We start from the raw sequence: 26,891 nt of genomic DNA on the forward strand, positions 1-26,891 counted from the left end.
GCTTGATGGAGGTGGGCAAGGGGTGCTGTTTGTGGTGGAGTCATTGCCCCGGGCTACCTTTCTGCCTCAAACACGGGTTTGCCCCGCCAGTGCACACCTGCATTTGCCATGCTCCCAGTGTGACACACAGCTGCTCCCGCGTGGTACAGTGTCGCTGGCCCTGCCCAGCTGTGCGTGAGGCTCTGAGGAAGAGCAGGGGTGCCCTGGCTCTGCCGACAGCTAAGGGTGCACGCCCCTCCCTCAGGCTGGAGCTGGGGGACTGGCCAGGCCGTGCAGGATGTGGTCTGGGGCCTGCCTTCCCAGGGTGCTGGTGTGGGGCCCTTGGCTGTGTGCATCCCACAGCCAGGCTGCAACAGGCTCAGGAGGTAGGATGAACAGGTACCGCTGTGTCTTAGGAAGGCACAGAAAACCCCAGAAGTGAAGGGGTAATGTGGGGCAAGGGCCCACACCTACCCTCCGCTCAGACCTGCTCCCCTGCCTCCTCAGAGGGTGCGAAGGGGTTCGAATGAGCCTGACTCTCCTGGGGGTGGGGGTGGGGTCTGGAGCACACAGGCCTTGCCCATGCCACCTAGCAGATGGATGGGAGAGGGGCCCAGACTTGGGTCAGCTGGCTCCCTGCAGAACACAGGATTCTGCTGGTGTGGACATTGGTGGGTTGGGCCTGGGAAACCGTGTCCCCAGTGTGCCAGGAATGGCTCATCAGGGGAGGCCTTTCGTCCTGCCCCGGCCTCCATGACACCTGTGTAGGCACAGAGTTAGAGCGCCCTCCACGGGGCCTCAGGCTCGTGTGGGAGCCTGTGTGGGCTCCTCCCTCGGCCCTGAGTGGGACGGCTCCAGCCAGCTGCCCTCCCTCCTTGTGCTACACAGAAGGGCCACGTGCCGTGGTCATCCTCGTGTCCTCTCACTGCCCTGCGGGACCAGCAGCCACAGATCCTGGGTGCGAGTGGCCTGCCCTAGGCTTATAGACAAAGGCTGCTTGCTAAGGGAGGAACTCTGGCGAAAGGACACCCAGAGACACCGCCCGTGTCCCACACGGACGGATGCCTGGGAGGGCTGTGCTGGCTGTGTGTGTGCTCACAGAGCCCGAGTGACGGGGACGGAAGGACGGACGTGCACTGTCCCTGTTGGAGCTCCTGCAGAGGGGAGCGCTGCACGGCACATCTCCTCAGCTGTAGCCCTGGGTCCCCTGGGCCACCAAGTCCCTCCTGAGCCTGTAATCCCCGTACGTTGTTCCAAGAGGCACAGATGCTAAATTCTGCAAGCCCACCAGGCAGGGATGGGAGGAAGTTGTGAACAAAAACAGCATGTGAGCCATGTGCGTGTGCCACGCACGCCAACGTCCTTTGTGACCCAAGGAGCCTCTTCACAAAGCCTGAGCACCCTCACTGGCCCTTCCCTGGACGGCCTGGGAGGTGGGCCCGCCCTCCCCACTCCTGCTCGGGCAGACCCGGGCACGGCGAGCGCCAGCACAGGCAGGGAGCCTCGAGGCCAGGCTTGGCCGTGACTCCGCAAGCACACTGCCGGAAAGCCAGGTGAGGGCCCGGAGAAGGCGGCACCTCCTGTGGAAAGGGAGGACGAGAGGCGCGGGTCAGCCAGGAAGTTCCGGAGCGAGGAGCGTGTTTTCACAGGGTAGAGCAGGCTGCTGGGGAGCCCAGGAACCGGCGCCTGGCCCCACTGCTCCTCCGCGGCCTGGCATGCTGGCAGCAAGCCCTCGTCCCTCACACACACGTGGGCCGCCCTATGAGAGACTCCAGGGACAAAAATTGGGTCTCCCAGTGAGGCAACCGAGCCCCAGGGGCCACCTCTTGGCTCAGGCCCTGTGGGGTGCTATCCCGGTGAGCGTGAGCGCTGGTGGGAAAGGGTTCCCAAGCTGCTGTGCCAGTTGATGAATTATTTACTCTAAACAATGCCTTGATAAGGGGGAGGACGGAGTTGCTGGTGTTGATTAAGGAGAGCCGGGTTGCCAAGGAAAGTTTTCTAAATGGAAAGAAACAAAGACAGGCACCTCTGTGCGATGAGGAAAAACGTCAGAGCGCGCGCACCTCTGAGCACCGCGTGTTCGTGCTTGGCCCGCGCGTGGAGGCTGGGGTATGGCGGCCCAGAGTAAGAGCAGCCAGCCCCAGAGGCCCCGCGGAGCCGACCAGGAGCGAGAGCCAGGTAGCTAGCGGGCAGCCAGGCCGCGCTGCAGTGGGATCGCGGGTGAAGGGCCAGGCTGGCGGGGCGGCAGGGCGGCAGGGCGTCTGCTCTGTGCGTAAATCTCCACTTCTCCTCAGTAGCTTCAAGTGTTTACTCCGACTAAGCCCTCTGCCTTAAGAAGTCAGATTTTAATAGGAAACCTGTCGTCGAGGGGATCCTGGGCCAGGCCTGCTTTTTCCAGTCACCCATTCCTAGGGAAAGTTGAGCCCCCGGGCAGTCAGCCAGAGCTGTGCATATCAGTGGCGGGGCAGGGCAGGCGGCGCCATGGGGCCTTGCATCTGGTTCTGGTCTTGTCAGCTGACGTGCCGCTGCCCACACTCAGTGGTCAGGCTCCCGGGACCACTTCCCTCGCTGCAGCCCCGTGCCTGCTGCGCTGAGCCCTCCCCAGGAACCTGCAGTCGGGAGCTGTTCTGCATCCAGGCCCCCTCCCTCAGTTACTGAGGCCGAAGCCCTTGGGCCTTGGCTAATGAGGGCTAATGAGGCAGAACCAGGGCTGCCCGAGGCAGGGCAGGTGTCTGGACACGCAGTGGGCGGCAGAAAGATCCCTGGCCCCACCGTAGCACAGACCCCAGCGCCTCCCCAGGGGCCACCATTCTCTGGGAACACATGTTGCCCCCTAGCCTTGGTTTCTTGACCTGCAAAAACTGAGACGGTTCCTTCCCCACGAGGTCCTGGCAGGGTCACCAGAGTCCCTGCACTTCCGGGCGCTTGCATTCCTAGGATGGCATGAGGGGAAAGTGGAGCCTGCCTGGGACTTCTCCCCGGGAGTGATCCTCTGTGACTGGGGATTTTCTGGTGGACTCTGGACCCCAGCTGCTGTGCACAGGGGGTGGGGACGTGGACTCTGGGGCGGGGTGGGGGCAGTGTGGGCTCAATGAGCCTAAGAAGAGCTGTAAGGCCCTGTAGCACCCCCTCCCCGGGCCCCCAAGCTCTGCTTCCGGCCACCTGGGCTGCACACACCGCGGAGCCAGCACAAACCCTGACTCATCAGGCAGTCTGTTCTTTCCATCAAACATTCAGGGAGGAGCCACGCCGGGCTCACACGGATTAAGTGCTGAAGATAACGCGCGGGCAGCGCTGGCCATTTTCCATCCCCATGGGCCTTCAGCGCGACCGAAGGAGAGGGCTGGTCATGCTTTCGCCATGGTAAACGCGCAGTTACGCATTAAGACATCAGCCGCTGAGGGAGGGCTGTTCCAGCTAAGTCCTGTAGGGCAGACGGCACCATCTAGGGAAGGGGAGCGCCTAGCATGTTGAAAACTGACAGTGAGAGAGAGGCATCGCGGAGCCGAGCTAGCTTCAGCGACCCCCTCCCTCCAGCTTGGTGCCCCTGGGCCCCAGGCTCAACCCAGACTGAGAATACTCTATGCGAAAAGCCGTGTTCAGAAGGCACTGCACACAACGCCTACGTCACCTGCAGATGACCTGGAGGGGTCTCCAGGGCCGCCTCTGGCCCCCTGGGATCCAGGGAGCCCTGCAGCATGCCTGGCGCACGGGTAGCTGCACTGGCACTGACGGATGAGCAGTTTGGGCACACTGGCAGAAATCTGCTCTGGGAGGGTGGGTGAGTCATGGCGCAGTACTGAGTCTTCTCGTGTCCTGTAGCTCCTGGAGCCCAGATCCCTCACAGCCAGCTCAGCCCAGCCCGGCACCGGCTTGTGAAGGAGCCCATGGGAGCTCCACACCAGAGGGCCCTTTACGGGAGAGCCCCGGGGAGGCAGCGAGGGCAGGTTCCTCCCAGGGCTCCCCTTTCTTTACGGTCATCCTAGCCCTCAATGCCGCCTTTACCTGGGGGAGAGGAGGGAGCTGCAAGGCGCAGATGCCAGGTCCCAGAGTGGGAGAGAGACAGAGCTGGTGGGCTGGTGAGGGACCGGAGGACACTGGGAGGAAGCCGAGCTCTCGGAGCCTGTCCCAGGCAGGAGTTCCCAGCCTCGGCCCTGGCATCCGTGCCCTGAGGGGCTCCGTGGGTCCCTCTGTCCCACTCCGCCTAAGACAGAAGCAATGTAAACAGGATCTTTTCTGAATCCTCTCAGTGTTCAGAAATGAGTTGTGTATCAGAAGTTTTTTTCGCATTAGTTTTGTCTGTTTGAACTTCTGTTTTCAGATAATTACATCATTAGTTTCTTCTCGGAGCCGGAACACCACTGATGTTCTAATCTGACAAGGCTGGCATAAGAAAACACAAAGCTGTTTCACCTGTGATGGTCAGCACACAACATCATAGTCAGAAATGTGAGCAGATAGGGCCCACCGGCTTTAAACACCTGGACCTGCACAGGAGGGTGAGGCGACACACAGCAGGCTGGCCGAGTCCCCGGGGAACTGTGCCCAAAGCTGACGCCCTGTATGATTCCTTTTACGTCACATGTTGTGGTGGCAAAATTAAAGAAATGAAGACAGGTTAGCAGCTGCCAGGAGCCACAGTCAGGGTGGGCGGCGCAGCAGGGAGCCGTGGGGGCCCTGCAGGAGACACAGATGTCCTCCAGCTGCACTGTGGGTCCTGCCGGGGCGCCACACTTGCAGGATGTGACCATGGGGCAGCCGGGCAAAGGGCGCCCAGGTCTCTTATTTCTTACTGCAGCTACGACTCTGCAGGTATTGCGACAGAAAAAGCTGATGAAAATTTAAAATGCACAAAAGCTGATTTTATAACACACCTAAAAAACAAGGCGGAGGGCGTGTTCTGTTTGGGCTGAACACTGCACGTGCACCACTCCTCTGTGGTCAGAGAGGGCCGACTCTTACTTCTGTAGGAGAGCAGTTCTTCCTGACTCCACCCAAGCTGGCGCGGTCCCCCAGGAGACACCCGAGAATGCGGATGCCACCGACTTGCCTTCTCGCAGGCAGGCTATTGTCCAGTGGACGTGGACAGTCCCCGTGGCCTGTCACCATCTGGAAGAGCAACAGGCTGGCCCTACACCCCTAGCCCTGGCCTGGCGGCCCCTGCTGTGTTTCCATCGCTAGCCATAGCTTCTGGACGAGAATGGCGAGAAAGGCAACAGGCTGGACCTTGCGCGGTGCATTTGTGTCTGTCGCCGCCCTCCTGTCCGCCTTCCCGTGGGCCTTGTCGGGTCACCCGTGAAGATGAACGCGCCCCACTGGCGCTGGGGACGCTGACTAAGGCGTTAACTGGTGCCTGGTGGGCGTCTCTCTGCCTGCTGCTGTGTGATCCCTGCCATCCCGAGAGCTCTAGGAGGAGGGCACTGTCACCCGCCGTGTACAGACGGGGGCCCTAAGACTGAGCGTAAGGGACTCAAAGGCCTACAGGCAGGAAGTCGTGGCGGTGGGACTTCAGCAAGGGCCACGCCTCACCGGGCACTGAGCAGAGGGCGGAGCCGCCGTGCTCAGGAGGGCTTTCCCAGGGTGAGGCTGGGACAGGGACCCGGCGCGGCGGTCCCGCCTCAGCAGGGAAGGGGAGCGGCTGTACGCCACGCGAGAGACCGATCCGACCTGCGTCCGTCTCGTCCCTCTCGGTGGCTGGAGGGGGAGGGCTGGGCTGCTTGCTGTGCGCTCCGTTTCTGACTGCAGGTTTTGAATTCTCCTTGAACTAGGCTTCTTTATTCTTATTCTTATTTAGAGTTCCAAATTCAGTTTCCCTCAGACGCCTTGAAAGCAGGGCTGCCGGGGGTGAAGGGACCCCAGGGTCTGCCTGGTCCGCGAGCCCCGGAGCAGCGAGCACTGGGGTTCCCAGATACCACGCGCCGCTGAGCTGAGGCCTCGGCTCGCATGCCCCAGCTTCCTAACTCAAGAGCCAAGCCCGTGTGTAAGTCTTTAGAGTGTTTGGATCCTGGGCCACACCACGAGTTCCCCTGGTGGACTGCAGCGTGGAAATGAGCTTCCTGCCAGGGACTGCGAAGTCACCAGCAGCAAGGGCGGCCCCGCCACACCACTGCACCGCAACGTCACAGGAGGAGCACCCTGCGCCTGGCCCGTCGGGGGGCTGACCTGGACACAAGCTACCCGGGTCTGAACTGTGATAAGGGCCGTGCATGAAGGCGGTGGGGATGACATGCTGCGCGTTAGCGAGGGGGTAAACGCCGCAGGCTGACGAGCGAGGGGCTCACCCCACCACATGCAGTTGAAGCAATGATTACAGTTCTGAAAGTGAGACGCAAAGCGATAGGAGACACAAGAGACCACAAGCAACCTCAGCACTGGGGACTTGCTTCAAAAACTGAAAACAAACGCCGCATCAGCAAAAAGCGAAGCTGACGATTTAAAATTGTGAACATTCTGTAGCAGAGAAGTATCATAGACAAAAAGCTACCATCTCAAAGAAAAATTAGCAGAAAATACCTTTGACACATATGACAAAGTGCCGATAAGTTGGTAAGATGACTTTTCTAACAGCAATTTGATTTTTATAAATTAAACTATTTCCATTAAACTGTTTGCCATCTGTGATGAGAAAAAGCCATGATCCTACTCAACAAGCATGCTTGTGCCGCGTGCGCGAGGGTGTAGGTGGCATGGGCTGTCTTTGGCAGTATCTATCGACATCTGAACTATTTTAATCCTGTTGGAAACGGGGAGAAAAACAGGACATCTTAAAGCGAATCCACTTACAATGGAAACCAGACTTTTATGATGAACAGATCTGGCTGGGAATTCGTCTTGAAAGGACCAGTCGTAGTGAGTGTGTTACTTTAGCCCTGTGGAGCAGTCACAGCCAGCACAGCTCTGTGCTCGTACCCGAGGGCGGTTCTGGGTCTCTGCTCTGCCCTGACAGAGGGTCTGCGCCCACTCTCCCTGGGTGAGCACTCAGAAGTGCTGACCTCGACTTCCTTTGCTGTTGATAACTGGCCTAACTCTGTCTGATCTCTGTTGGAGAACGCTGGCTTTCCCTAACTCCATGAAATCTCCTATCTTGGTAGGATTTAAAATTCCTTTTCATGTTACAATGATCTGCTTTGTGGGCGCTACGTTGTCTGTGCGCCTGGAGAGAGAGGGTCAGCAGAGATGCGAGCCGCGGTGGGGTGCTTCAGGGGACGCTGGCTTCGTAGAGGGTCTGCTCTGCAGAGCACACGGAGCGCTGAGCGGCTGTCCTGCCGTCCTGGGCCAAGTGCTCCCCGAGAGCCGGGACGAAGCCGAAGGCCTCCCTCCAGCCTGGCCCTACAGAGGTGGACGCCGGCCCAGCACGCTGGCTACCAGCCCGCTCCCCACAACGGCTCTGCGGCCACCTCGTGCCCTCCAGCCACCGTGCACGTCACCGCTGGCCACTCCCTGCCGGTCTGAACGGTCATGGTGCCCTTGGAAGCGCTCGCTGCCGCGCCGCCCTGCCCACCCCTGAGTGCTGAGCTTCTGCTTTCTTAAAGGCCGCCGAGGGCCACTCAGCCCCGTGTGTCAGCCCCGTGCGTCAGCCTCGGCAGAGCCCTCCCCCCTCACCTGTGCCGGGCTCTGCAGGCCCAAGTGCTCGCCCTCAGCAGAACTGCCGCCAGAGGACCCCGGCCAGCTAGCTGAGTGCAGCCGCGGGCACATCTCATCTGGGGAAAGCCCGAGCCGTGGCTGCAGCAGAGGCCTGTGGGAGCCGTCACAGGAAGCAGCACTGAGCTACACGGGTCAGAGCCGTCCCCTGTCCACCACAGGCACCGTGTCTGCACCTGCACACGCCGCTCTGAACTTTCAAAAAGGCTGCTTAGACACACATGGCGCAGTGAATCGGACCGTATGGGCAGCCTAGGAGGAAGGATGGCGGACTGAGGGCAAGTGAGCCCAGGCACAGGGAGGGCGACTCGGGAGGTAGGGGTCGGTGGGAGAGCCCAACTGCTCCCTCCAGCCTCCCTTTTGGAGTCTGAACTTGGTTCACTGTGCGTGTGTGTGTACTCTGTGCGTGGCACTGTGTGGGGGAAGGGGTGCTCTGGGGACAGTGGCTCCTCATGCGTGGCACTGTGTGGAGGAAGGGGTGCTCTGGGGGCAATGACTCCTCACGCGTGGCACTGTGGGGGGAGGGGTGCTCTGGGGGCAATGACTCCTCACGCGTGGCACTGTGTGGAGGAAGGGGTGCTCTGGGGGCAATGACTCCTCACGCGTGGCACTGTGTGGGGGAGGGGTGCTCTGGGGGCGTGGCTCCTCATGCGTGGCACTGTGTGGGGGAGGGGTGCTCTGGGGGTGTGGCTCCTCACGCGTGGCACTGTGTGGAGGAAGGGGTGCTCTGGGGGCATGGCTCCTCATGCGTGGCACTGTGTGGGGGGAAGGGTGCTCTGGGGGTGTGGCTCCTCACGCGTGGCACTGTGTGGGGGGAAGGGTGCTCTGGGGGTGTGGCTCCTCACGCGTGGCACTGTGTGGAGGAAGGGGTGCTCTGGGGGCAGTGGCTCCTCACGCGTGGCACTGTGGGGGGGAGGGGTGCTCTGGGGGCATGGCTCCTCATGCGTGGTACTGTGGGGGGAGGGGTGCTCTGGGGGCATGGCTCCTCACATGTGGCACTGTGGGGGGAGGGGTGCTCTGGACAGGGAAAGGCAGAGCGGGAGGAGGGGAGGCGCAGGCCTGCTCCAGCGCTGGCCGGCCGCACCTGCAGAGCCACGGCTCCTGAGAAGTGAGGCGCCATGGAGCTCTGACCGCGCTCGAGAGGAGGACAGGGCAGCGCTGCTCCGACTCCGGCCCCACTCAGCGTTTCTGTGTTCACAGAACTTCTCCCGTCTTCAGATCATCTTGGATGAATGCAAACTGATCATGCTTTTTCCAATAGACGTGTCTAATGCCTCTATGAACTGACGCGGGTTTTTAAATGCGTGTCTATCGCATCTTCAACTCTGCTGTAAAACTGTCCCTTCTACCTCATTCTGCACTCGTGTTTTGTGTTTTGAAAGCTCCGCTCTAGGGGGTGGTGAATTAGTCTTCCTTCACCTTTGAAGTGGAGCTGGCCTGGCTCTGGCTTCTGTGGGGAAGTGACCCAGCGTGGGCCCGGAGAGACCCCGGTGTGGCCCCATCAGAGCACCACCCAGGGTGGGGGCGGGCGGAGGGCAGCAGAGCTGGCGAGCCACCTCCAGGCCTGCCCACGAGGAACCTGCCCGCACTCAGCCGGTCCGGGGCTCTGCCCTTGGCATCTGCGTCCCCACCTGGGCTCTGGCAGAGTGCCCACCGCTGTAAGAGGAAAGGAGGAGAAGCGGCCCCGGCCGCCCCGGGGCGAGGCCTGGAGAAGCTGCAGCTGGGCTGACAGAGGACGGCGCCGTCCACAGCCGAGGTGCCCCCCCAGCGCCTTTTTTTCTTTTTCTTTTTTCTTTCTCTTTTTTTAAAACAGCTATCAGGGCGACAGCCTTTGCAGAGGCCAGCAGCTGGCGAGAGGCTCCAGGAAGCTGGTCTGGCACTAGGCTGGGCTTGGAGCGACTTGAACGAGTTAAGTTCAGAAGGAAGGAGTCATCAGGAAAGGTTTAAGGTTCAACAAACTTTTCGAATTATTTTGCAAAAAGTTCTGGCTTTTCCAATTCAGAGGCGTGTTTCGCTGTGACCGCTTCAAGCCAGAGTTCCAGAAGCAAGGAAGCGCATGCCTCAGACCACTCACTCAAGGCATCTGGCTAAGCAAGGGACAGGCGCTGCAAGTGCCGCCCGCGCCTGGAACACTGGGGCCGTGTTCTCCCTCTGCCCGCGTGCCTCTTCCTCCCCCAGCCGCCACAGCCGTGTGTGCACACACACGCACACACCTTCCCCGGGCAGGAAGCTGCTCTCTGCCAAGAGCGAATGGAATTCAGATTTCCAGAGGGTGTCCTTGGCCTCCAGCTCCATGGCCGCACGATGAAGAAAGGTCCTAGTGTGTGTGCCGGGGGCTGGGCGAGAGGGGCCTCCGTCTCCGCTCCCGTCTCTCTGGGCCCCAAGAAAAACCCACAACTGGCTGTGCTCCCCGCAGCCACACCCAGCCTCACGCACATTCCTTCCCTTCCTGAGCCTACTCTGGGTGGCCCCAGCCTGCACACCTCCCTCCCCACCGAGCAGGAGACCTAGGCCAGGCCCCCACAGAGCAGCCACGGGACATGCGCGGGTGCTGCAGGCCAAGCCCGGAGCAGCTGGGCTGCTATCGCCCCTGACAGAGAAGACACAGCCGCTGTCTTGCAGCCTCTCCTGTGTCTGCTTCTACAAGTCCCTCTTCATATCCGACATCCTGTCACTCTGGCTGGGGCACAAGTAGGCCTAGGAATGGAGGACCTGCCGCAAAGGCCAACCCAGCCCTTCCCCCCCCCCGAGGGGGGTCCTGACATCCCGGAAGAAAGGACTGTGTCATTTCCCCACCCCCACCTCCGTGCCCCCCACGGTCTGGCCTAGGCCTTCCCAGCCCTCAAACCTCGGCTCCTCGAGAGTTAAACATTAACAGGAAAAGGCTGACACGGGCCAGGTAAGTGAGTCAGGGCCGCGGTCAGCAGTCCCGCTCGGCTTCTCTAGGCCTGCTAGCTGGGCCTCGGCGGTCAGGGCGGACAAGCACCTGTGATGAGCGCGCATCTGTGGCACTGCAGGGAAGCCTGGCACCAGGTTGAAATCCCTAGGGCCTGACGCCTGGGCAGAGGACCGGCTCAACCAAGGCCTAGCCAGGCTCCCCTCTGGCTGTTCCCTTGTTTCTAGTGAGGCTGTTTTAAAACAGCTTGCGCCTCCCAGTAGCCTGGACGGTTTCTCCTGAGATTTCTTGCGTAGCATGGGGACGGAGGGCTGAGGCTTCGGGGCGGGACCCTGAGGTCCCGGGGACTCAGCTCATCTGTTCACTGTCGGGCTTCTGGCCCGGCTCCAAGGCACATTCTGACTCTTTTGCTTGGGTCAGGAAGGGTCAGTACCCCACCCTGGTGTCACCCACAGGGTCTCCCAGCTGAGCCACGATCTGAGAGGCCAGGTCCACTGTCCGTGAGAGCAGCCGACTCCTGACGTAACACCTCACTGGACCTACAGCGGCCTCAGCGGAGGGCCACTCCTCCCTGCACCCCCGGGAGCCCTGCACGGGGAGGCCCAGGGCTGTGTGTGCCGTGTGCTGCTCAGGCAAGTGTCCTGGGCACCTGCTGAAGGGGACTGGCCACACCTGGCCACGCCCGGCGCAGGGCGGATGAAGAGCAGGACCCTCAGAGTCAGGCACCTGGCACCTGGCCCTGGGCAAGGTCCTCTCATTGGTGGCCTTGGGGCCCCCATTTCTCTACCCTGTCCATCTCCTCACACTTACAGGGATGCGGTCCCCACCCAAACCTGCTTCCTGACGCAGGACTCCGGCCAGTGCTGGAGGCCCTGGGGGCCACTGCGGGGACTGACTGCAGGGAAGAGCAGCTCACAGAGGCCCCTCAGAGCCCTGGCGCAGGCAGATTTCCAGCCCGCGTCCCTGCCCACAGAATCCGCGGAACTCACACAAGCCGGCGGCCAGCTCGCCCAAGCATCTCTCACCAGAGGCTGCCTTGCCCCTATTCTTGCCACCGATGGCAGCCTGTGACTTGTCCCTGCTCCACCAGGTTCCTATGAGCGCTCCCAGGAAGCCTGCACACCCAGCTGGTGGGGTTCACGGAGCAGTTAGACACACAGACACACACACACACACAGTAACTGAGTGTTCCAGACTGAAGGGGATTCAATTTAGTTGAACAAATCTAGACACGAACCTAAAGAACATACTGAAAAGCAAGCCTACCTCCAAAATACCCAAGAGGGAGGATTAGCTGGGAAAAGAAAGGTCCCTGTCCACGTCAGACCAGGGTGTTGGGGAGGACACTGGCCTGGGTGTAGACCAGCCCAGGGCAAGGGACAAGCCTGGAACGCACTCAGGACTTGAAGCCAGAGGTCGAAGGCCTTCCCTCTCTTCCTACCCTAGACGGGCGCCCGGCTGCCTGAGGAGTCACAGTGGAGCCCAGAGAGGGGCTGCCTGCTGTTGCCCACCTCCCGCCAGCACCCGGCTTCCTGGGAGCAGTGGGCTCTGCCCACAACCACAGCAAGGCTTAGGGACTCAGCTCGGGCAGGGACCCTGTGTGTGAGGGAGTACATGGGGGTCGTTCCGCGCTCTCCAAACTGTCCTGCCTGCTACCACACCTGCCAGGGACCCTCTGCCACCTCACAAAGGGTCCTGCTCCCAGCCTCAGTTACCCCAGCAGGGAACCACAGGATACAGCTGTGGCCAGGGTTATTCTTTGGGCACTGTGCAGTCTGACCTTGTATGAGGCCCAAGTTCTAGAAGAAAAATCAGGTAGAGACAAAGTCACGCTTGAAAATCCCTTGAACCATCTCTAAAAACAGCCCTTGTGTCTAGCTCGGCTAACCTGACCCTGTGCCTCGGGAAGTGGGAGAAGCTGTGTGGGGCCCAGGGCCCTCTCCTCCAATTACTCCCGGTACCACCTTCAGAAGGAGCTCCTGGGGCTGTAGCCACACGGAGAACAAGCTGCTTATGTGAAAGAGCAAAGCCGACGGTGGGCGGGGCACAGCGACTCTGCGTGCTACCTGTACTCTCATCCACTCTGTCTCCACCACTTAGTTCTCTTCTCTTCCAATAAGGCGCGCCCTTCCCAGGTGGCACCCCGAGCCTTCCACGGAGCCAGCCAGTCCTGACAAGACTCATAGCTGGACCTCCTGCTAGCCAGTCACTACGAAGGCCATGTACACCTCAGGAAAAAAAAGGCCACCAAGCCTGTGGACACTGGGGCTGTACTTGGGATTATCTCTGTTGGGCTGCCACTGTGGTCCCTGGTCCTGTGCATGGCCTCCTTGCTCCTTGTGCGGCCTGAAGGCTGGGTGCTGGTCTTGGCAGGTGGGCCCAGCCGCAGCGTGTACAAGACAGCTCACTGTGGCATCTGTGGCCCCTGGGCGGTGCAGCCCCTGGCCTCTCCTGAGAAGAGAAGGGTGGGCGCCGAGTTTTCGCCTGCCTCTCCGCGGGAGCCGAAGCGCCTCCTGAGCCCCATCCCCACTCACGTGAGGCTGTGGGTCAGGGACCTGGAACTCCTTTTGCCGACACCTAACTCCAGTCCGCCCTGGGGACTGGACGTCTCAAGTTTCCAGGTACATCTTGTTAAGGACTGCACCTGGTGGCCCCTCCTGTGATCTTGTTGGGGCCCCATGGTAATGCATGCCCTAGGGCTGAAAATGTTCTCAGGCCACGGGCTCTCCCATCACGAGGTGGCACTCTGCACGGCACCCCACCCCCAGCCCAGGTCAGGTGTCTGGCCGGACAGCTGATCCATCTCCTCAAGAACTCGGCCCAACACTGAGTCAGGTCCTCAGGCTCACGGAGGTCGGGCGAGTGGGCCAGCCTCCCGCAGGCAGGATGAAGTGCTGCCCACTGGCCAGGGCTTCCTGGCACGTGGCCATGGGCTTAGAGAACACACTGAGTCTTCAGTGGATGAGGAGTACCCACGGTGCTGTGAGCTGCGCACCACCGTCTCCCCCAGATGGGAGCACACAGCAGGAGGAACCAGGACAGTGTGAGTGAAGACGGCCGCGGCGAGGCCGTGATGTGGAACCAAACGCCTTGCAGGCCAGCCAGAGCAGCTCTCCTGGGGGCTGGCAAGCCCATGGAGAGACGGCCAAGCTCGTCACGAGGAAGAACCGGCACGGGCCGTCCAGACCTATCAGCAAGCTCCTGTGATAACAAAGTACGGTGCCGTCCCAAACCAGCAACCCAGATCCCATCACAGAAACGAGCAGCGATCAGAAACAGCCGTGCCTCGATGGCAGGCCCATGCACGATGGTGCTGTGCACAGGGTGGTGGGAGAGCACGCTCTTCCCACTGAGTGCTGGACTGAACTGGATCACCAAGTGGGGGGAGTGCACCTTGACCTCAGCCTCATTGGCTGCGGAAATCCACTCCAGATGTAGTGCAGATCGCCACGGGAAAGGTGAGCTAACAGAGCTGTAGAACAACCCAGAGTGTCTGTGACCTTGGAGCCATCAGAGGTTCCCAAGTGGGACACAAACAGCACTGTCCAGAGAGGAAGTGGACCACTTTAAATCAAGGGCTTCTGTTCATGAGAAGACGCCACCAAGGAGGACACAGGCGCTGTGCAGAGGGAGGCGGTGTGTGCAGTCTCTCTCTGTCCTTGTGTGGCTGACACGTGCCCCTCTCAGCGTATTCAGAAGGCGTGACGATGCCAAGAGCCACAAATCCAAGAGAAAAGGTCCCCAGTGTACAGCAGCGGAAGCCATGGCCTCCTCACAGGGTGAGCCCGCAAAGCTCAGCTTCATCAGCCTCGAGGCTGCTGGGAGCGGAAGTCACCTTCCGGTGCTACCAGACGTCCACCAGCACGGCTGAAAAGGAACGCGTGCTCGCGAGGCCGCGGAGCCACTGGACTGCTCAGGGGCTGCCTGCAGGCTGGGCCGAATGCCCTGGAGACGGCAGAACTCACCACAGGAGCACCGGTGAGCGGGGCCAGCAGCTCCACACCCAGGTGTATCCTCCCCAGCAACACAGCTCCATGGCCCCCAGCAGTGGACGCAGCACGTTTCGAACACGCATGGCAACAATGCACAATGAGGCCAAGCCGGGGACGGACGGCCTGCAGGGAGTCCAGGAGCTAACGGGAGCCAGGGGTGGCGGCTCCAGGGGGTGTCCTGCCCGACTCCCTCCGCGTGAAGGTCACACAGGCAGCGCTGACCATGGCTGCTGGAAGCCAGGCTTTGGGTTATTCCCGGGGTATCTGTAACAGGAAGCTGGAGCTCCAGTGTCTTCCTGGGGTTCTGTAGCTTCCCCTGGGTGCCATTTACCTGGATCCCAAAGGGCAAAAATGCACCCAGCTGTGCACCTGAGACTTATGTCCTAGTATGTGTGAGCTTTCCTCCTCACTAAAACCAGTCCCTGGTGCCTGACCAGAGAGCTGGACGGCCCAGGCCTGCAGAGGGACAGGGCCTCCTGCCCTCCCTCACCTGGGGGGGGTTTCCCTCACGCCTCCTGACCAGGCCACCTTTGGCATGCTCTGTAGCTCAGGCAGAGCGCCCAGGGGACCCATCTGTGACCCTCTAACCGTCCAAAGTGTTTCTGTGACAAAGCCGGTGCAGTGTGCCAGGTCACGGGGCCCTCGCGCCACATCACATCCTCCCCTGCTGCCTGCCTGCTCGAGGCCTGAGCAGGGACACAGACCACAGGCCCTTACTGAGGACGGAAGCCCCAGGCTGCTTTCTTCTGGACCCTCTGCCTAGCCACAGAGCCTCTGCCTCCCCCAGAGCCGTGGCCTCGGGAGGCTGCGTCCGCCTCAACTTGGGTGGAGGGAGTGAAGCGCTAAGGTTAGGGCCCCTGGGGCCACTGCCGCTGGGCCGGTGTGGGCCGCGAGCCAGACAGAGGGCACCGACTCCCAGCCCTGTCTCTTTCCCACTGAGCCACTCCGCCTCGCTCTTAATTTAATCAGGAGACAAGCTGGAGCGTGGCTGGGGCTGTGCGGGGCTCTGTGGGGTCCTGTAACTCATGCAGCCCCGCACAGCCCTCCTCCCCTGGCACCTTGTGCACACAGAGGTGGGCTGAGATCTCGCAGAAGACAAGTCTCTGGTCTAGGAAGACACACTGGCCCCCCCGCCACTCCTGGACTGCCTCTCGAGTCCCTTCTCCCCACACTTCCTGGGTTGAGGAGCACGGGCACTCACAGCGCCACTACTGTCTGGGGGGTGGGCCCCAGACAACGCTGGTCCCACTCAGAGCACGCGGCCCCCTGGCCCCCAGAGCCAAATGCAGGGCCAGCCTTGTGACATTTGCCCCTTGAGGAGGCCTGGGCTGGCCCCGGCCTCGCTGACAAATGCAGAAGTCAGGAGAGAGCAGCAGCGACGTGGACGAAAGCCAGGCCGCAGCGGCCTCACTGGAAAAGAGAAACTTGAACGTCTTGGCGTGAGATTCTGCAGGGTCCAGGAGAAAGTTGAAGACATGGAAATTCTAATTAACGCACGCAGGGCTGGTTTTGCTCAAGGATTTGTGAAACTGTCATGTCACAAGAGGCCAGGCAGGCCTGTGCTCGCCGGGGAGGTGCACCGGTCACTAGTGGCACTCCGCAGCGCCCTGGCCCACATTCCCACTTTCCCTCGGCCTCTCAGCCTGGGGGCCTGCTCTCCCCCCGCCCACCCTGGTTGACACGGTGCCTCCACAGTGCTCCCCTGCAAAGAGGGATGGGGCAGCCTCAGGAGCATTGGCTGGGCTGGCCCCATCTAAGATGCCACAACAGAAAAGACCAATTCTTATGGAGCGAGCATTCCGGAAGCCACCCAGCCGGGCCAGGCAAAGCCCGATGGGCTCCCAGAGAGCCTGGCCCTGGAGGCCATCATCTCTCCTGGGTACTCATGTGCAGACGTGTGTGACCCAGGCCATTCTGCCGGCTTGGGCGGGGCAGGGGGAGGGGGAGGACCCCACCACAAAGTTCACAGCCACCGAGGCTGCTGGGAGCATCTCCCCAAGGTGACACTGGCACACATCCTCCAAGCTCAGTGCCGCAGGCCCCATGTCCCTGGCCCTGCAGGGCACTCGTGGGAGGCGCCCTGCCTTTGCCGCATCTCCTTAGGCAGTGCATCCGGGTGGGAGAGGTGGTCCTGGGCCTGCTCTGCGCCTGGAGCTTTGTGGGGAGGGGGTCAGCGAGGGAAGATGTTAGGGGTGGTCCGTGCCCCCTGGCAGTTTGGGGAGATGGTACCGAGGCCCTGGGAGGCTGCAGGGAGCTGGGGTGGGCCACAGGGCTCCCCGAGGTGGGGATGACTGAGCAGACACTGGAAAGGGGCATGGCAATATGATGGCTGTGGATGAGTGACGGGGCCGTGCCAGAGGCTGCAAGGCACGAGATGCCCTCCAACTGCTGCGCCAGCGACCCCTGACCCTAACCAGGTCCTAGCCCCTGCCATGGTGTGGGTGCTCTCGGCCTTGTGGTCTCCTGCCAGTGTCCCACAGCAGGGCTCTGGGCTCAGGGAGCAGGAGGTAGATAGGAACCCTTCCCTCCAGGAAGGGAGGGTAAGTGTGAGGCCAAGGCCAGCTGCCCAGAGCTGTGCTAGGGCCTGGGGCCATGCAGGGAGCTGCAGGGTTTGCGTGGCGGGCTGGGGGAGTGGGCGCAGAGCCACTCTCGCCAGTGCTCTGCATCTGGCCCTCCTTGTCAGCCACGCCTTAGCGGTGCCAAGCCTGCTCCCCAGCTTCTCGCTGCTGCTCTGCTGCTGGCCAGCAGGCCCCGGAAAGAGGGGCTCCGAGCAGCCGCAGGGGCCTTCCCGTAATCAAGGCTGCAGTGACCTCACCTCCCTGGGGCCCTGCGATGGGGAGAGCTCGAGATGGAAACAAAATGTGTCTTTATTTATGCTTTTAATTTGAATTCTGGAACAGGCCCAGCATGGTAATACGTTCAACATCAGTAAAATGCTGAAGAAAAATGGATCTGTTTTTCAGCAATTAGCTCCCGCCCATTCTGCCCCCTGCGAGACCCCAGTGTCCAGCCCCGTTCCTTGCAAACACACCAGGCGTGTGCCTCTCTTCCCCACGCGGGTCCTTTGGGCCAGGCTGCCCACAGGAGCTGTGTGGTGGCTCCACGTGGCACCAGGTGGGCCGCAGAAGACCTGGGCTTCCTTGCCCACAGGAGGCCGAGGCTCTGAGTAAACAGGGCAGCTGCCAGGGCCTGCTTTCTCCTCAAGGCCTGGCAGGGCGCTTTATGCCATGTCCTGTCTCCCTGCAGGCTCCCCAGAGGGGGGCGGCACACTGATTCCGGGACACAGGCTCACAGACCACAGTGCTTTGCTGAACCCTTGTCTCCCTCACCTGGCCCCCACCTCAGCTCTCACCTGAGGGCCTCCCCACCCTCAGGCTGGCTCCTGTTCAGTTACTGCTTTGGAAGGGCCAGCTCTGGGAAAGCCTGGGCGGGTCCCAGGGCAGGGACCTGGCTGTGTGAAGATGGGTCGCCTGTGGTCTACCCCAGGTGACGCCCCCAGCACTCCTGGGAGTGCTGGCCTGGAAGGCCCACAGAGCCTCGCTAGACAGTGAAACACTAGGCCCATACAGGCAGAGAGCTTGGGCTCCCCAGGTGTCTCAGGTTCCATTACCTTGGAGAGGGCACAGGACAGCCTGACGCCCTGGACCACACAGCCACACGGTCTTGGGGCAGTGGGCAGCTGCTGGCTCCAGGGAGCTTGCAGGGCGCTGATGCCATCGTGGGCGGCACCCCCAACACACACCCCAGGTGTCTTCAAGGCAGCTTCGGGCCTGGCCGGGAGCCACATCAGTCCCCAGTTCTCTTCACCTGGGCTCCCGCAGGGGCCTCCTAGGGGCCAGACTACCGGGCTGGGTGGGCGGCGGGGTCTGGGCTGTGATTCTTTGGAGTCTGCTCCATGACGAAGAGAATGAACTCCACGAGGAGGTGACCGGCCGGGGGAACAAGAACGGCCAGGACGAGCAGCCCCGTGAGGTCTGGGTGGTGTCCGGCTGCAAACTGTGGGGCCTGTTGGGGTCCCAGGCTCCCTGCCATCCCCCTGCCATGCAGCTCCGAGGCTCATCATGTGGTGGACAGGGCACGGCGGCTCAAGCCCACAGTGCCAGCGTGGTTCTGCCCTCCTGCATTGGCCTGTAGCTGCTCCATCTGTGTGCCCAGCTGGCTCCACGGGGCCCAGAGACTCACGGCCCCATTGCTGGGGGTGTCTACCAAGCTGTGTCGCCTCTAACTTCCAGTTAGCAACTGGCTTCCCCTCTCCCGCTCCGTCCTCTCTGGGAGCCTGGGAAGACCGCTGGCAGGTCCTGTCTGACCAGAGTCACACATCAAGCCTGCTTGGCCCTCTCCGGGGTGGCCTGCTTGGGGCCCTGCCCCACCAGCCCCGGCTCCATGAGCAGCGTCCAGTCCTCTGCGTCCCGGGGTCCTCCGGCACCCAGAGGCCAGCTCCACAGCCGGCTGGCGGCCTCCCTGACAAAGCCTGCACAGTCCAGGATGACCTGAACCCAGAGTGCGGAACAGAACCTTGCTCAGAACAGCGGCGACGGCGGAGACAAGGGAGGAGCCCGGCAAGGGGCCTGAGGAGGGCTGCAGGTGGCGCGCATCACTCACTGAGGGGAGCTCGCTGCAGGGCGGCAGCAAACGAGCCCGCGTGCCGCACTGAGCCCAGCACACAGCCATCCCCGCCGGGTGCCCCTGCCGCAGGGGGATTACAGCCTGGCTGGGCACCGAGGACCGGCCTGGCGATGCTGTGACGGCCGGAGAGGACGGGCATGCATCCCAGGCCAGCTGTGAGGCCAACTGGAAGGCGTGGAAAATCAGCCATTTCCTCCACCTGAAGGAGCCCCTGAGGACAGCAGCGGCAACTGGCAGACAGAACCCGGCATCTGCCCCGTGGCTTTGGCCAGGGTTCCACGGGGAGACGTGAAAACACAAAGTCGCCCCTTTCTGGGGAGTGGGGGAAGGGGCGTGAGAGAGAAAAATAACCTCAGATGCGCAGAGCACGAACACAAGTGGAAAGCGATCAGTCTGCTTTCCCATAAATCAAAACAAGAGGATCATGTTCCCAGCCTCGGGGGAATCCCCGCTCTCCTCCTTGCCTGGTGCCTGGGTGCAGGGGCTGGGCCCCGGTGGCCAGCGGCCCTGGCTTCCTGAGGCAGGTGGTGGCTGGCAACCTCTGGGCAAGCAGACGGCGCCCTGGTTGGAAAAGGACACCCCGCCCCCGGGTGCGAGGCTGCTCTGTGGCTGCCTGGGCACGCGGGCACTCACTGTGACACGTGGGTGATGGGGGCCAGCAGCGTCTCCCCTTCCAGATCCAGGTCCTCGGCAAAGCTGTTGGTTCTCAGGAACTGGGGCGTGCTCACTTCCAGCAGCGTGGGGCTCTTCCTCACTGTGGCAAAGTGTGGGACGTAGCAGGTTAGACCCAGGGCGTGCTAGAGCTCCCAGCAAACGCCCTCCCCAACCAGCCACTACCATGAGAAGGAGCCACGAGCTCGCACACTGAGTGATTTGTGGAGAGCGGGCCTGGAAGTTTCAGCCCTGCTCTCTCAAGACCTCAGTGGTCAAGGAAAACACAGGCCAGTGTACCTGGGCCTGGCCTGAGCTCAGGTACCGAGGCTCGCCCCACCTCAGGCTCTGGGCCTCTCCCCAGCTTTGTACCTGACACTGCGATCAAGAATGAAACAGAAGGTGACAGGCGCAGGTCTGGTCAGAGAGGAGGCCTGCCACCCCATCAGCAGCCCAGGAAGGAGAGGTAGCCAGAGAGCGCCTCGCCTCACTTCCTGCTCAGGCCACAGCAGCGGATCAAGCTGCTTGAACCCCGAGGGTTTCCTGTTCAAATCCTAGGTCCACTCTGAGCTCTGATGCTGCCACTTGGGGGAGTGACCTGCACTAGCTTCCACGCTATACCCTTGGCACCAGCACGTGGTCTGCGTTTGCTTTTTTCTTCATCTAAGGTTTTTATTGCAGAAAGAATTAAGTACTCGTAAGAAGTAGAATAATCTAAAGATACGCGATGGCCATCTTCCCCCAAGGTCGTCAGTGTGAACTGCCACTTAGACCCCTAGTTCCCACTCCCCTCTGCTCATGAGTGGCCCATGCCAACAGGAGTGTCCCTGCTCCTGCTAGCCCACAGCACGCTCACCCCACCTTCTCCAGGCAGACCATGCGGGTTTAACTCTCGCCTGGCAGTGGGCTAAGTCTAGCTCCACTCTGCCGCCGTCCAGCTGTCGCACGTCTCAAGGACGCATAGAATCTCCGCTTCACTCAGTCACAGCATGTGCTCATCTGTATCTCTTCAAAAGTGGTGCAGTACAACAGGGGTGGGGCCCCGTCCTTGGTGACTGTAAGACTGCTGGATTACTTCCCACAGCAGTCCCGGCAGTTTATTTACCCACCCCACACGTCCACAGGCTGGCTGCTGGCTTCGTTGGCAGGGCCTGCCAGGCGTGAGTGCAAGCTGAATCCCCACCGGCGTTCCCACCTGCCCTGAACACCTTTTATGTGCTTGGTGGCTGCTGCACTTCCTCTTGAAGAGTTGCCTGTTCATACCCTTTGCTCATTTTTGCTCGTCGTTTTGTAGATTTTTATATACTATCCTGTTGATAACATGCAGTGAAAGCATCTAGATGCAAAAACTACGTATTATATGATTGATCGCATCTGTGGGACTCTCCAGAGAATGCAGAACTGTAGGCAGGACATTAAACAGGTCAACGGCCACCAGTGGTTAGGGGAGGAGGCGTGTCTGAGTACTAAAAAAACCACAGGAGAGCATTTTTAGAGCAGGGACTCCTCTGTACAATGCTACGGTGGTGGATACAAGCCTCTAGGCAACTGTCAAAGCCCACAACTCCAAGGGTGAATTTGACTGGGTGCAGATTGACACACACACACACAAAAAAATCCATCAGGGCCTTCAAGGACCCTGCACTGGACGCAGATGGTGAGTGGGTTCTAACGGTCACCCAGGCAAGGTGGAGCGCGGAAGAGACAGGAAGAAGAACGTGGCTGAGACTGCCCCGGAAAACAGCATCTGGAATGGATGCATGGGCTAACGGAAAAAGGACTGTCAGGATCACTGTATTCTAGGTGGCAAGTTAGGGTCCTGCCAGGAGGCGGGGGAGGGGTGAGGGTGAACACTGGTCAGGGACATCGAGATGAGACTGCAGTCAGCTCAGTACAGTGTTCACAGAGACACACACGTGTGAACACTGGGCTATGTGCATGCACTATGTCCTCGCTTTGTCCACTGAGAGGAGACAGAAGCCATGACACCCCGGTGGCAATGAGCACACCTAGTCCAGATGCTGTTTCTAAACACCATTCATTCTCCAGCGAAAGGAACGCTTCTGACTAAATGAGGGCCACACAACATGAGTGTGAAGGCTGGCGTCCTGCCAGGAAGGAAGGGGATGCTAAAACATCAGCGAAAAGGATGGGGACCATGTCAAAAGGACAGATGACCAAGCCAAAGACCAGAGCTGGAACAACTGGAGCAACAAAATAACGATAGTGTTGGACTGTAATGCAAAGATATTCCCAAGTCTATTCTGATAAAGTTTAAACAGAGGACAGGGACAAATTTTTCTTACAGAAGAATTCCAAATAAATGTAGAAGGCATGAAGAAAATGGAAATGTACCAGCAGTAATATTTGCTCCGGGAAACAGCCGTGGATGAATGCTAAAATTAGAAGACGAAAGTTTAGGGAGATTCTTCAAAGTGCCACCCCCAGAATATGTTTTCATTGCTGTGGTGGTTTGAGCGAATGGTCAGATTCTTTGATGCTTTCCTGCAGAGCTGAACTCCCCTCCCCTTGAGTTTTGGTTGGACTTAATGACTTGCTTCGAAAGACTAGACCATGGAAAGGGAAAAACAGTAACTCGGTTACAGTGGAGGAACCTGTCCAGCACCATGCTAACTAAGCAGGTCCAGGCTGACATCACCGGTGACAAATTATGTTGATGTCATGGAGTAGTGATAGGACGTGATGAGAAAAATTAGCTCGTCTTGGTGACTTCTTCTTCCAAACCATGAACCATAGTCTAATCCTTTGAAATCACACAGACCCAGACTGAGTGACACCGACACTCAACCAGTGTTCTTCAAAAGTCATGAAGTCAACTCAAGGGCATGAAGAAGGTGACTTGAAAAGCTGTCAAAGCCCAAGAGGAGATTACGGACACTGCTGCAAAAACAGAAGCCTGACTCCCCCGTGGGTCATGAAGCAAACGGCCTCGGGAACCTGGGGTCAGTGAGTAACCTGAAACTTTGTGGAATGTATCAGAGTGAGCTGTCTCCGATCTGGACAACATACCATGGTCATAAAGGTGCTGATGTCAGCGCGAGCTGGTGAGACGGAAGCAAGGACTATGTTTCCCTCTCTTCCGTAAAAAGACAAGACCCTGAACGCAGTGGTAGCCTTATATATAAAGCTTTAATGACAGACACTGAAGAAGACATAAACACATGGAGAAGACTCAGTACTGAAAAGATTCTCTCTCAATTTTAGTAACTCTCTCCAAATCTTAGTGAAAGTCTCAAGGTTTACATGTGAGACTCTTGACCAGATGATTCAAGAACTTACTTGGAAGCTCAAACAGCCAAGAACTGGCAGTATTCTTGGAGAACAAAGAGAGAACTTGATCTACCAGACATCAGGACTTCTTCCAAAGCTGTCATTAGGCCAGCATGGTGCTGATGCAAGCAGACACACGTGAGCCAACAGGACAGGATCAAGCATCGGGAAATAGCCCCTGCCCCAATGACGGATGCTCACGTATCGAGAGAGTGGCATATCACAGGATGAGGATGGACTCTGCAGGAAAACACCCAAGGGGAGCTGGCTACCTGCATTGGGGAAGCATGCTGGGCCCTGAACGACCTCACGCATGAGGGTCCATTCCTGGCGTTCTAGGGGATCATGAAAAGCAAAGCTATGAAGCATGTCTAAGACCTCGCGGCCAAAATACATCTTAGCGAAAAGAACCATGAAACAGTTCCCACAAAATACAAAGAACTCCCGCTAGTCACTAAGAAAAATATAAGTGACCTCATTAAAAAACAGCCAACCCACAAGCACATCGCGAAAGCGCAATCCAGGAAGGCCGATGAGCATGTGGAAAGGTGTTGCGCCTGACTAGCAATCAGGGAACGTAAACAAAGTCAGGCGCTCCTGGCCGAGGGGGCCAGTGGCAGACTTCCAGCAGGAAACTGCACAGACGTTACTGAGTCATGGCTGGGAAAAGGTCTCCCTGCCTGTGACATCCTTGGAGAACCAAGCAAGGACCGGCGAACTCAGAGGCCTATAGGTCCGCGGCCGGTGCGTGCTTGTCGCCACCCCCAGCTAGAGATCTGGGGCCAATTCGAGTGCCCCGGTTTATATGACAGATCTAGAACTTGATCCAGGATTCAGGAGTTCCTTTGCAAAAGACGACAGACAAGCACGTACTTCAGTGTCTAGGTCACTTGTGTATGGAAGGAAGGAGCGGATGGCACAGTCAGGACGGAACGAGAGTTGTTTTGCAGACCCCCAGAGTGACAGGTGCTGTCTGTGAGGCCTGAGGGCCAAGGCTGAGCTACCTCCCGAGAAAGGTCCAACCCTGGTGTGTGCACATCAGTTGGCTGCAGGGAGCGGGCGGGACCTGCACCTGCCAGAGAGGAATGTGTGCTCTTTGGTTTAATCCTGGGAAGGGCACATGTGGCCCCTGCAGTAAAGGGCACGGGGCGGGGGGGTTCCACAGGGCTGTTTATCCAAGTCAAAAGGAGAAGCTGTGGTCTGTTCACTGGTGTTGGGGGGAGACTTGAGGGGCTCCCCCTCCATGGGGAGGCAGTGACAGGGCGGGCACCTCTTCGCTTCACCTGCGGTCAAAGCCAGCCCAGGTATCTAGAAGGTGGTGGAGGGGACTTGGGGGTAGGAATTCTGCTCCTCCCACATGTAGTGGTGCTGCCCTCTTCAGACAAGGACCTGGGGCAATTGGTGCACCCCAAGAAGCCCAACCACCCCCCACCCCTGCCCCGTGCACAATGAGCTCAAACTTAATCTTTCGGAAAGATGAGCAAAGTCACCGGACAGCTCTGAGCCTGCAGCTGCAGAGGAGGACTCGAGGAGGCAGCTCGTGTTGACACGCAGGCCCACGGGGGGCACAGGGCAGTGCCGGATACCCCCTCCTGAACCGTCCCAAGTGCACGGCTCTGGAAAAAGCACCACGGCCTGGTGACGGCAAAGTCACACTTTCCTGAGACGGTCCCAGAGTTCTACGCTTTCATTCTTTGGCTGCCTTCGCCTGTCAAGGCCAGAGTCTGGGCCTAGATTTTCAGAGCAGAACAAAACAATTTTGTTTTCTAGGAAAATGGGAGGTTTGGGATGGCGAATGCTGCCGCAGGCGTGGTAACTGCCCCAGCTGGGGCCGCCGCCTGCCAAGTCTCACCCCCTCTCAGGAGAACCAGAACCACACTCAGCCCATCATCTTCCCTCCTTGCCCATGGACCTGCTCAACTGGGAGATTTTCATCTCATTGAAAGTGGTGTAGGCAGAGAGACTGGGAGGAAGCGGGGCAAACGTTACGTCGTGTCTGGGCAGGCAGGGTTCAGGCACCTCTTTTCCTTCCTTTGCGTACTTGTGCCTTCCATTTGGAAGAGCAGTGTCACAGGCCAGGAAACCGTAATTTGTGGAAATCTCCTGGATTCGTGTCTCCCTTGGCCAGTGCGTGGCCCTTTGCGTGCTATCCTGATAGCAGAATTCATCAGCACGCCCTTTGTCCTCCACACGGCTCGCAGCTGTGAGAGTTCTCCCTGCCACACGGACCTTCAAGGGCTGCCCTGAAGGGCGTCAGCTCCCACTTCCCTGACCTCCACACGCACCAGGTCAGCATTTGGGCAGCGAGTGTCTGACCAGGCCGGCCTCTGCCCTCTGCCTGCAGGACAGCTCGCCTAGGGCGGAGCCCCTCCACAGTAACGCCCCCTCCTGACTGACTAAAATCTTGCCTGATCTCCAAGGTGAACCCAAGCCTTCTCACTCTACCAGCTTTCTGAGGCCCCAGGGACCGCCCCTCCCCAGGGTGGCCGTGGGATACGTGTGCCCGACCCTCCCCCAAGTCCTCCCAGGGCCTTGGCCCAGGTGAACCCCCTGAGCTGGCCCCCGCCATGGGGATAAACAGAAGCTGTTCCTGCCCTTCCCAGGGCCCCTCAGGGAATCTCCCCCTGCACCGCCCCCGGCAGATTCGCTAAAGCTCTATGGATCCTGCACTGTGACGGAGCAGCCTCCCCAGGGCATCCGAACAGCTGCAGCCAGGCTCTGCGTGACTCTGCTGAGCCGCAGCCCACAGCCTGTGCCAGCCGCCCGTGCCCGGTTCACAGCCCTCGAGCCAGAGCGGCCCCGCCACCACCTGTGTCTGTCCTCAGAGGCGAGAAGCAAGGGACGTGGAGAGAACATGCAAGAGCCATTCCCACGACAGCTGCCAGGAACAGGCGTGGTGGAAGCACACGCACAGCTGGCCTCCAGCTCCGACCAGGGAAATACCTTGCCTGAGTGCGCACCTGTTGTTTTTGCCTGCCCACAGCCAGGCCCGGCTTCTGGGAACAGATTCTCGGATCTTGCCTGAGGGCCCCTCTTTTCCCACTCCCAGTGTGTGGGGTTAGGTGTCCCCTGGATATCCCCAGAAGGGGCACTGTGGCGTGGCCCAGGCCTGGCTGCAGGTCCAAGGATGGCTCTTGGGCTGGCTGGGGCTTATCAGAAGCTGGCCTGACTCCGGCAGCTGCTGTGGGGAAAGCCACGGCAGAGGCAGGCTGGTGAGCACCCATGGGCAAGTGGCTGCCAGAGGCCAGGGCCGTCCCAGGGGCCGACGGATGGAAGGGGCTGGGGAAGCGGGGGGAGCACAAGAGGGCAGAGCGAGATCCTCACTGCCCTGGGGTCCAGCTGTGTCTGAAACAGCTGGCTCTGAATGTACGAGCCAGAAAAATGTCCCTTTGTCCTAAAGCTAGTTTGGGTGGGGGTTCTACCATTTGTTACCAAGAGATTCCTCAGGAATGTGTGACAAACGTGAGGCTGGCGGGTGAGCCTCAGGAGATGTCGGTCACGAAGGAACTGCGCTGTACCTCCGGCCCTCACCAGGCTGCGTAGGAAGCCAGCCTGCAGCCCCCGTGCCCCGGGGACCTCCGGGCCGGGGTCCCGAGGGCTGGTGGCTGTTTCTACTGCCCCCCAGACCTTCAGCATGCCCCGCCCACGCCCTCGTGGAGGCAGCTGCGTGGAGCAAATCACGGACTTTGCTGGATCCCACACATGGTCAAGGTTGTGACCACAGACATGACCCGAGGGTGCTTCAGCAAGCGTGATGTCACAGAGCCAAGGGTGGCCTCTGCATCTCCAGAAATCCCAAGAGCTCGCGGGCTTTC

General features: G+C 59.9%; 1 protein-coding gene across 2 annotated transcripts in view; it reads right to left on the bottom strand.

Annotated features, from left to right (window-relative positions):
- The window catches only part of KCNQ1 (potassium voltage-gated channel subfamily Q member 1), a 282,518-nt gene that overhangs the window by 120,833 nt on the left and 134,794 nt on the right, over nt 1-26,891 (bottom strand). For both annotated transcript variants that reach the window (XM_062195648.1, XM_062195647.1), the window contains one exon: nt 19,768-19,888. In XM_062195648.1, the coding sequence (XP_062051632.1) occupies nt 19,768-19,888 (121 nt within the window). The remainder of the gene's footprint in view (nt 1-19,767; nt 19,889-26,891) is intronic.

The sequence above is a fragment of the Lepus europaeus genome, chromosome 7, assembly GCF_033115175.1.
Source record: "Lepus europaeus isolate LE1 chromosome 7, mLepTim1.pri, whole genome shotgun sequence".
NCBI classification, from domain to species: Eukaryota; Metazoa; Chordata; class Mammalia; order Lagomorpha; family Leporidae; genus Lepus; species Lepus europaeus.